An 11,585-nucleotide genomic window follows, 5' to 3' on the forward strand; every position below is an offset into this window, starting at 1 on the left:
AATGCTGCATATTTCAATTGTTGAATGTCTTTTATTTATATAATTTTGAATTATGTAATTTTATCTTAGTATGGCCTTAGTTTAATCAATATTACCCGTAATGAAAGGGAATATTGATTCGGTTGTAATTTAATGTGATCTCGTATCACTTTTATTTTTATTTTATTAGTTTTTCCATTTTACAAATGTATAATAGGAATAGCTTTGTATTTTTATTCTTATTTGTAATTATGGAGCATCTTCAAAGACGGTGCCATTCGGAAAGGTGATCCGACGAAGACGGAGTCTTGGGAGGCGTGCCAATTGAAGATTCAAGGGTCCAATGGAGTTGGTTTCCGAATATGTAATAGATTATTTGATTTTCTATTTCAGGCCATACTATGAATTTTATTTATTGCTTTGCATTTCTTTTAATATGTTGCATGCATTGCCAAATCGCCATAACATCACATGCATATAATATCGAATCATCGACCGTGTCAATTATAATTATCGTAGTTCACCGCTTTAGTTCACTTAAAACGTGATAGATAATAAATTGACAAGACCTCTCACATATAATAATAGAGAATTAGCCTTGCCAAAAAGTAGAAACCCATGAAGTACCAATTTCATAAGGGAGTTGAGCTTTACCACCGTAATACAAACCTTGTTACGTTGGCGAAGTGGGGTAGTAAAATGTTATTACATCGAAATTTGGATTGAGCTCAACGGAAGTATTGTTGACCGTAGTCGCATGTGTTCCGGGCTAAAGATGAAAATTAGAGTAATTTTTATCGACCGAGAGTTCTAAAAGTAGAATCGATTAAAGATTTAATCCACCGAGTTATATTAATAAGGGATGAATCGGCTCACCGTGCCCGAGTTGATATGAATTTGGATCTCGTAATCATTTATGTAGTTGGGTGGGGGTCACTATATAAATACAATGCTTGTAGTTACATTTACGAGTATTATTAAAACGATAGATGTTAATTATTTCCTTCATTTTCCGTTTTTGTAGTTAAATATTACGCAATGAATTCATCTAATACTCCTACACCAATCACCGTTGATACATGGCTCCAATCATTTGATGAAAAATGCTCCGAGTATGACAATGATACGATTAGAGAATTTTGCATTGGCATTGGTCAGGATGGAAATTTTTGCTTCTTTACCACCTCCACTCCCCCCACTCTAATATTATTGCCCAGCACCTTGGAAAGAAAATCTTGTGAAGAAAATCTTGCAAAACCCAAGGCATCCTTGTTTGAAGAAACAAAGAGAAAAATATCAAATTGAGTGGGAGTTCTAGCAAGAGTGTCCTTGCAAATGAAAGGAGTATTGGTATTAATAAAGGGAAGGCAAAAATGGGCGAGAAACCCAAACCTGATTATAAATTGGAAATGGATAGTGGGACTACCAAGACCAAGACCAAGAAGGATGCCAAATCCTATGAGGAATATCATTATTGTAATGTCATGGGCCATTGGAGACTAAATTGCCCCAAGTATTTGGAAGATATCAAAGCTGGGCTTGTTACTCCAAGTGGGACTTGGAAATGTGGAAAAGCTAAACAAGAGTGATATGAATCTCCGACAAGGAAATGAAGCTAGGGTAGCCGCCACTTCAAGAGGGGGTTATGTACTTGTTTTTGCTAATAGCTTTGAGTTATAATTTACATAATTGTTATTATGTACCGACTTAGTCTAAAACATTATTTCCATTTCTATGTGAGACATGAAAGGATTTATATTTTGTCATCAAAGACAATTGTTGTATTTTATTAAAAATAGACATGGATGTGAGCCATGTCACTTATCTTTATGATATACAAGTTTTAGACACTTCCAACTCAAGCAATGATATCTACATAATACGATCCAAAAGACTCATAACTAGTAAACCAAATGATTTGTACATTTGATTTTTCAATTTGGTTACGTAAAAAAGAAACGCATTAAAGGCTAGTGTCGATTAGAATTTTTGGACCATTTGATTTTCAATCATATGGAATATGCGAATCTTGTCACCTTCGCAAAATAATTTGCACTTTCTTTAGTGGTAAAGGAACACGAGCAAGTGATTTGTTGGGACTAATACATGTCGATGTATGTGTTCTAATTAGCATCGCCGCAAAGGGAATTTATGATTACTTCATCACTTTTAACGATGATTTAAGTAGATATAGGTATATTTACTTAATCAAAAATAAAGTGAAGCATTTGAGAAAATTTGAGAAATTTCTAAATAAAGTAGAGAACCAATTGAACAAAGTACTAAAGCATTACGATTCGATTGTAGTGGCAAAGATCTAAGTAATAAATATGATTTATTAAAGATGGATTATGACCTAGTATCACTACCCATAAGATCAAACTAATATGAGTTGGTTTGAGTTGTTGAACTCAATTTTGGGAAATTGCAATCCAATACGGACAAGTAATTCTAAACGGATGGTCAACCATGAGATACCTAGAATAGAGAGTCTATTAAACCAAATCACATGGATCAGACTGCCATATTACATGTATCAAGCTGCCATGTTTGGGATGGCTTTTTGAAGGCTAATACATAGTCTAGATAAACTCCTAATACTCCGTTAAATATATATGTTTGTAACTCACAAAACTATCTCTCAACAAGATATATGTTTTTTTTAAGAGATAGAGTTGGAGTAGATTGAATCGTCACAAACATCTCTTATAGTTAAAATGTTACTTTGTGAAAGTAATAGAATTATAGAGTGGGAGTTGGTATTGAACTATAGTCTATGAAGATAGAATGAGAGCATAGTTCAGTGGGAGTTTATCGCACATGTCTTATTACTTTGTGAAAGTGATAGTATCATGACCTTGTTACATACGAGTCATCGCATTACAATCCAAAAATTGTTACTCAAGAGTAGATTTACTTTAAGGCGAGGGTCTCCTCAAAAGTGAATAGAGCTTCAAAGTAAATAAATGCATAAGATTTACATGAAGATGTTGATCAAGATAAATTATGTTAGGAATTGCCGCATTTCATTTGTAGAAGAATGGCAAATAGAATTCGCTTTTCCAAAATGGGAATTTAGAGAAGGAAGTGTTTGAATCACAAAATCTTAGATGAAGATCTAAGAATCCTAACATAATATGCGTAGCTTTCTTAAGTGAACCTAGGATGGTCTTAAGCAAGTGTTATAGGATTATTCTTTTCATGTGATAATAGTGAATGTCTTCATTCACTTAGTTGAAGAATCATGATTATACATGAAGTTAAGTGGGAGCCATTATCATGTTTCCATGTCTTATATATTGAAGAAATATTACTGATTGAGAATAATGTACGAATGCTCTCTTCTGGCAAGAGTGATTGGGAGACTAGGATAGGGTGGAATATACTTTAGATTACCGAATCTATGTGAAAGTATATTGGCATATAGTTGAGAGTCTTATGATAATAAGATATTTCCTATCTGTTTAACATCAACAAGGATGAATGGGTTATTCATGTTGATGAAAATGGAATTACTATGATAGAGTCATAGTTGTTCACTGAACCTATTAAGTTGTTTATCACATGAAATCAATTGCTAATGTTTCCGCCATTAGAATGATCATGTATGCCAATAGACGCACATGCCATGGTGTGACATATGCTGAGAGCATAATGAGTCAATAGAAGGGATAAATTCCATGATATGGCTTGTGAAAGCCTTAAAGAACATCCTTGAGATTCTTGAGAAGAATTAAGGATACGTTCACATGTTTGGATGACAAACTAAGTTAGGTGTTCAAGGGTTGCACAAACTTTAGTTTCCAAACTGAAAAGGGATTTGTTGAAATCCTAGGGTGACCTATTGACTAAGGAGTAAGAGACTAAGAAAAGTGTTTTAGTTTCGCACATTGCAAATATTACAAAAGGAATCTAAGTAAATTGTGATTAAATTGTCAATATAGGGATTAAGGGTGAATCCCTCTACAAATGACTTTATCACAAGTTATGTGATAACAGTGGGAGCACCTATCAAGATAAAGAGCCCAAGTCTAGTAAGAAGTCTAGACATATACTTAGATAAATTCATGATATTTGAGATGACATTGAATGGAAGGAAATAGCAATTAATAAAGTTGGAATATATGGATATCGGGTATATCCACTTGCCAAGCTTGTATTGCATTTTAACTAGTGTTAATAATACACTAAAGATTATAGAATATGAAGTAGTAATAGTGTATTGACTATTCATATGTGATAATCGCATTTATCGTTTGAGTTTCATTAAACTCACCCACTACCTTGTCGTATCCGAATGGGTTGTAGAGACAAATTGAACCCCATTAAAGTGAACTGGATTGACATGATATTCGCCCCTAGTTACTTATATGAGGTGACGTCTCGAAATGACTAGAGTGTGATGCGATTGATGGCAAGTTCAAGTGACATAGAGTCATATGGGATGACTAGTCGATCACATAGGCAGACTGTATGGGATAATCTGTCGGGCACTGACCGATTATAGAGTTCTGGTAATTCATATAGCCTGGTCGTGGCAAGAGCTACTATAGTATTCTTATGAGTCAACTCTTTTGACTAGAGACTATTCGCCCATGTTGGCACAACTTCTGATTAGCTTTGATTTATACTCTACGATTTCGTAAATGAGGTCAAACTGGGTATATTTTGAGTTATGATGGACTGTGGCTGAACGAAGGGAATAGGGCGATAGGAATTATCCACCCCTTGTCAGGGTTGTTTGAAATCTCAAGGCCACTCGAGGAGTAGTTAACTGGAAATGCGTGGCCACGCTCGGAAGGTATCTATGATAGATAATTCCGGTCAGACAGTTAATCTCCAGATCGAGGAAACCACTCAAGATATGATCAAATGTAAGTACGACCTGCAAGACACCTTGCATTAAGTGGGAGATTGTAATAGGGCAAGAGAATTGGTGATGCACATTTGTCAAGGACAAGTGGGAGATTGTTGGGAAATGTGTCCTCAACAATAGTGCGATCACATGATTTAAATATCATTATTAAATCTCATATAAAGAATACGTAAGGGATGATTCAATTATATAGTCAACTGATCAACATTAATCGGTAACGATTGGCTTGCTAGAGTTTGACGTTACTGTCGTGGGACGGTGGTGGTCAGTTGATCCCTTAAGGTCACACCTAAAGGATGATGCCCTTATCTATAAAGTTAATTAATTGTATGTCGATACAAGTTGATTAATTTCTTAAATATGAACAATTTATATTTATGAGAGGAAATATGTATCTTATTATAATGTGATTAAATAAGATCATATTTAGTGGAATAATATGTTAATTCACTAAATTATGTTGAGGTTTTATAAATGTTTCGAGGTAGAGGTAATTAGTTATTTGCATTTATAAGAGGTTGTAAATTTAACTAACTAACTAACTATTATGGGACCTATTATATGTTGATATAATGATAAAAATATTACTCAATAAGTTGAGTGGATATATGTTTATTAATTCATCACATAATTGTTGTATGACCAAATTAATATTTAATTATATAAGATAATTAATCATAAGACTTATAAGCATTTGTGGGACAAATATTATAAGACAAAAATGGACCCATATACTCTAAGTGGACCGTCCAAACCATATGCATGCTAGATATTTGGTTTTTGTCATTTAGTTGTTGGATAGATTCTTCAACATCTTATGACACACCTAAAACTAGCTAGCCTACACCTCTACTAATGCTTTTGCATGTGATAAGTTTTGAGAAGACCAAAATGCTCTTTTTAAGAGCATGAGGCCGGATTCAAGAGGTGTGAGAGGACATTATTGTTCTTATCATTTTTCCACTCATTCTCTCACAAGATGCTTTAGATGCAACCTCTCACATATTCATCTTCTTCTTGATCAAAACATGAGATTTTTGATTCTAATTGTTCATAAAAGATTACTAATATTATTAGTGTAATATATGAGTATTAGTAATCAATTTTAAGGTAAACTACTAAACAAATATCTAGCAAATATTATTTAGTGGGGATAAGGGATAATCTTGGATGCATTCAAGAGGAGTGACTTCTATACTTGAAGTCTTTGGAGGATCATCCTATTACTCATCATAGCTCAAGAACAAGTGAAGGTAGGAGACCTTCACTTGTGCCCATAAAACCGAACTTAACAATGTAAGGGACATTGTTTTCTTATAAATCTTTCATTTTGTTATGCATGCACTAGATCTAAAGAACAAATAATTATCAAGTTAATTAGTTCATTATTAGAGGAGTCTAATAATAGGTATATGAACCTAACATGAATTATATAAATGATTCCAAGATCTAATTTCATATAAAAGCGGGCACGGTGGACCGATTCAACCCATATTTATATAAATTTGGTGAGTCAACATTTTGACTGATTCTACTACTAGAACTCTTGATTGACGGATTTTCTTAAAATCTATCTTTTAGCCCCAGAAATAAATATGGGCACGGTTGACCGATTCAACCCATATTCATTCCGTTGAGTCCAACCAATTTTCACGTCTAATAACCTTTATTACCCTACTTACCCAACGTAAAAAGAGTGTACCTCGGTGATCCGAACCTACCTCTAATGAAGAAGGGATTCATAGGTGCTACTATTTGGTAAGGCTTAATCTCAATTATAACAAATGTGATAGATCTTATCAATTTAATTGTCTATCACCTTTAAGTGAACAAAATTAGTGAATGCTAGACGATTGAATTGATAACAACAAAAATAAAACATGTAGTGATGATTTGGCATGAATGCATAAATGTAAACAAGTAAGTCCTAATATGGCCACCTGGTTAATCTAATTAACTAAAATTATTACATATCGGATACCAACTCCTTGGTCCCTTGAGTCTTCATAAATTGTCCTCCTTCTTTAGGATTTCGGAACGCCTTTCCGAAAACACCGTCTTCATGAAAACTCCGTCTTTAGATGCTTCATCTAATTACTAATAATTAAATTACAAAACAATATCCTATTATACAATTTGTAATTAAAACTAAAATAAAAACTATTAATTAATTACAAATTAGGCGATACGAAATCGCAATTAATTACAAAACAAATCGATATTTCCTTACATTACGGGAAATACCAATTTCTACCTATGGCCATATTAGGAAAAAATTACATAATTATAATGCTAAAAAAAATATTCATCTAAATGAATAATAAAAATGCATTATGTAAATTATGACATGCCAAATCGTCTTACTTACCAACAATGATCATTGAGCTTGCCTTGACTGAATTTTTACCAATAAAAATTCATAATCAAATCTTAAAACAATTTTAAGACTTACTCATCATACTAATCTGGTATAATATCAAAATAATTATTCTCAACAATTATCTTGAATTTATATGGGAATTAAAACACAATTATGACAAAAATGATATAATAATTCACAATTATCATACAAAAATTCCATTTAATTTAAAAATTTATGGAAAAATAAATTTCAAATCCATGAACATTCTGGTCTTACACCAAAAATGTCATGCAAGTGAAAATTTTTGTTTTTTAAAATTTATTTAAAACGATTTCACAATTTAATCGGTAAAGCGACAATTTTTACGATTTAATTCTAAATCAAACCATAAAAATTGAAATGACTCAAAATAAAATTTTGTACATTTTGGAACAATTTCCAGGAGCTAAAAATTCAAAAATTTGGAGCCCAAAAATTAAATTATATTTATTTACAAAATAACCATTATTTACCAATTTTTATCAAATAAAAATCAATAAACTATATAAATTAATCACAGTAACTTAAAATTTCTATTTTTCTCATAAATAGAACATGAATGTGGTTATTTCTAAATAAACATGCATAAAATTAACATGCAACCAAATTTAATTAACTCTTAATTAATTTTAATGCATTTTTAACCAATTTTATGCCATTTTAAGCCATAAAAAGTAAATAAATTAACAAAAATCAAAATTTTCGTCCCATATCATTCTAAGACCAGATTTTTTACATGAAAGACCATATTATCTAATAAAACGAATTTTACTAACATAATATCAATTTTATTAATTTATCTCATAAATTACTAAAATCGTCTTAAGACAACATGCATGTTTTTTTTAAAATTATATAGATTTGATCTCAACTCTCATGGAGAGAGAAAGTTCTCCCTTCTGTCTAGGTTTTTAGGGTTCTTCTTCTGAGCAAATGGCCAGGAAGAAAAATTCGAAAAAACCACAGAGATTAATTCGCAAACCAAGAGCAAAACCTCGATTGTCCTTTAGTAATTGTCCTAATTTGCACTTAGATATGGATAGTTCTGAATCTTCGATGGTAGCCTCAGAGAAAGTATCAGATGGTGTTTTAGAGGATGTTTCAGCTGGAGTACCACAAACTGCTGATGCTCAGAAGACTCGCACGGTTGGAGAAATTGTGGGTATCCCTGTCCTGGATATGACAGTTATTGTGGAGGATGCTAATACGGATACTTAAGAGGAAGCAGATTCTGTCATCGGTGATGAAGAAGGGTGGACTACTGTTGGTAAGTCTCGATCTTCGTCTCCGTCTCCTAAGTCTCCTGAAAAGCAATTACTTCAGTTGACTCATGAGGATGTTGAACCGGAAATTAATTACTGGTCAACTGCTGTAGTGTGCTATGTCTTAGGGGGGAATCCACCTTGGGAACTTCTATCTGAGTTTGTTAATCGATTGTGGGGAAAGTATAAATATGATAAAATTGCCTTCCTTCCTAATGGTGCGTTTTTAGTTCACTTTCCCACACTTGAATGTAAGAACTTGGTGTTGCAGCAAGGGTTTCCTATGTATGACAATAAACCACTTGTTGTCAAGCCATGGACTGAAGATTGCAGTTTAGCTAAGGAGAGAGTTAAAAAGGTTCCTATTTGGATCAGATTATGTGGGTTAGCCTTGAAATTTTGGGGTTCCTCGAGTCTGGAAAAGATCTCATCTTTGGTTGGTAAGTTTATGAGATGTGATGGTCCAACTATGGACAAAACTAGACTTGGGTATGCCCGTATTATGGTTGAGGTGGATGTTGGACAAGAATTTCCTGAGAGATTATTTTTTAAAGATGAAAAAGGTATGGAGATTTGTGTGCCTGTGGAGTATGAATGGAGACCTGATGTGTGCTCAGTATGTCATGGTATTGGCCATGTATCAGGGGCTTGCCAGAAGAAGATTGAGACAAAGGCCCCTGCTATGAAGCAGGTTTGGAGACCTGTAGCTAGGAAGAGTATGCCTGTGCGTAACTCTCCTGTAGTTATTACTTCTACTCTGCCTGTGACTGCTGTGTCACCTAGACCTTCTTCTTCTGTTCAGACTCCCCTCACTGTAGTAACTACAACGATCAGACAGAAGCATCAGGCTACTACTGAGGGTGGTGATCCAGTATCACCTTCTTATGCTGAGGTACTTACAAGTCCTAAGAAGAGTGTGGAAGGGGGACTGGATAATCCACCTGGAAATATTTTAAATGGATAGTATTGGTGCCTGGAATTTAAGGGATATGAATAAGCTTACTAAGCAAGTAGACATTAGGAGATTTCTTACTCATAATAATGTAGGCTTATATGGATTAGTGGAGACCAAAATAAAGGACAAGAATTGTGCTGGGGTGTTAGCTAATCTAGGTCAACAATGACGTGGAGTTAATAATATTCAGCATCATCCTGGGGGTAGAGTGTGGCTTATCTGGTTAGACCAATTTTTTGATGTTAATGTTCTTAGTATGTCTGATCAACATATAACTGCTAGTATCACTGAGCTTTCTTCAGGTCATGTTTTTCTGTTCACTGTAGTGTATGGCTCTAATGATGAGGGTGAAAGATTGAATTTATGGGAGGATCTTAAACTGATCAGAGATAGTTGCTCTGGTCCTTGGGCTGTGTGTGGTGATTTTAACAATCTTTTGGGTCTTAATGAAAGAGTTGGGAGACCTGTTCATTTGAGTGATATTGTGGATTTTAGGGATTGTATTGATTATTGTGATTTATGGTTAATGTGGAGTGGATGACTTTGTATCCTGAGTCATATGCTCATTTTTTACCTGAGGGTTTGTTTGATCATAATCCCTGTGTGTGCTATAGGAAGAATCAGAGAATGCAAAGGCCTCATTTCAGGTACTTCAATATGTGGGGTGAGGACCCTCATTTTCATGGAATTATTAAACAACATTGGCAAAGGAAGGTTTCTGGTACCTGGATGTTCCAAGTGGTTACCAAGCAGAAGTCTTTGAAGCAGCCTCTCAGACAACTCAATAGTAGTAGATATTCTTGATGTTGAGAAAGCTGTGGAGGTTGTTAAGATTAGACTCCATGAGTTACAGCTCCAACTGCATCAGGATACCTGTAATCTGAATCTGATGCAAGATGAATCAACTGCTGCTGAGGAATATAGAGTCCTTGCTAAGGCTCATCACAGTTTCCTCAGTCAAAAAGCTAAGGTGGGATGGCTTTGTGCTGGGGATGAGAATACGAGATACTTTCATAATCAGATAAGAGCTAGACAAATGCATAACAAGATCTTATAGATTCGGGATAAAAATGGCAAAGTATGCTCTGAACCTCATCTTATTGAGCAAGCTTTCTTGGATTACTATCATGACCTCCTGGGTACTAGTACTACTACTCTTGATGTTCATTTTCCTTCTGTTAAAACTGGACCTTTGATCTCTGATCAGCATAGAGATATTCTGATGAAACCTGTAAGTCCTGATGAAATTAAAAATTGTATCTTCAGCATACCTGCTAATAAGTCTCCTAGTCCAGATGGGTTTACTAGCCGGTTCTATAGAGATTCTTGGGAGATTATAGGGAAGGATATCATTGGTGCTGTCATGGATTTTTTCTCTTCTGGTGAACTGCTCAAACAGATAAACACTACTACCCTTACTCTTATCCCTAAGGTCAAACATCTTGTGAGTGTTCTTGAGTATAGACCTATTGTATGCTGCAATGTTATTTACAAATGTATCACCAAGATCCTATGCAACAGGTTAGGCTCTATTTTACCTGATATTATCAATAGTAGTCAAGGAGGTTTTGTGAAGGGTAGAAATATTATGGATAATGTTCTGATTTGCCAAGACATAGTGAGAATGTATAATAGGAAAGTGGTTTCTCCTAGATGCCTGATCAAGATTGATCTTAGAAAGGCGTATGATTCTGTTGAATGGAAGTTCCTTCATCAAATGCTTTAGGCTCTCAATTTTCCTCCCACTTTTATTAAGCTCATTATGACTTGTGTCACTTCTCCTTCTTACTCCCTTCATGTGAATGGCAATACTTTTGGGTTTTTTCAAGGCAAGAGAGGATTGAGGCAAGGGGACCCTCTCTCCCCTCTGTTGTTTGCCTTGTGTATGGAGTATCTTTCAAGAATTTTAGTCATAGTTTCTCAACAGGAAGGGTTTAGATTTCATCCTATGTGTGGCCATATGAAGCTCAATCACTTACTTTTTGCAGATGATCTACTTCTCTTCTGTAAGGGTAATGCTTCTTCTATTATGTGGATGCTGAGAGGGTTTAGTACTTTCTCTGCTACCTCTGGTCTGACTTTAAATAGGGATAAATCAAATATTTACTTTAA

At 34.4% G+C, this 11,585-nt stretch overlaps 1 protein-coding gene across 1 annotated transcript; it reads left to right on the forward strand.

Annotated features, from left to right (window-relative positions):
• Positions 1-8,291: 8,291 nt before the first annotated feature.
• LOC141601769 (uncharacterized) lies at positions 8,292-11,199 on the forward strand. The gene is made up of 6 exons (XM_074422071.1): positions 8,292-8,418; positions 8,476-9,481; positions 9,729-9,995; positions 10,088-10,120; positions 10,242-10,443; positions 10,531-11,199. Exons 1-6 carry the CDS (start codon positions 8,292-8,294, stop codon positions 11,197-11,199), a joined length of 2,304 nt encoding a protein of 767 aa, XP_074278172.1.
• The last annotated feature ends 386 nt before the right edge of the window (positions 11,200-11,585 follow it).

This window comes from Silene latifolia, chromosome 9 (genome assembly GCF_048544455.1).
Source record: "Silene latifolia isolate original U9 population chromosome 9, ASM4854445v1, whole genome shotgun sequence".
NCBI classification, from domain to species: domain Eukaryota; kingdom Viridiplantae; phylum Streptophyta; class Magnoliopsida; order Caryophyllales; family Caryophyllaceae; genus Silene; species Silene latifolia.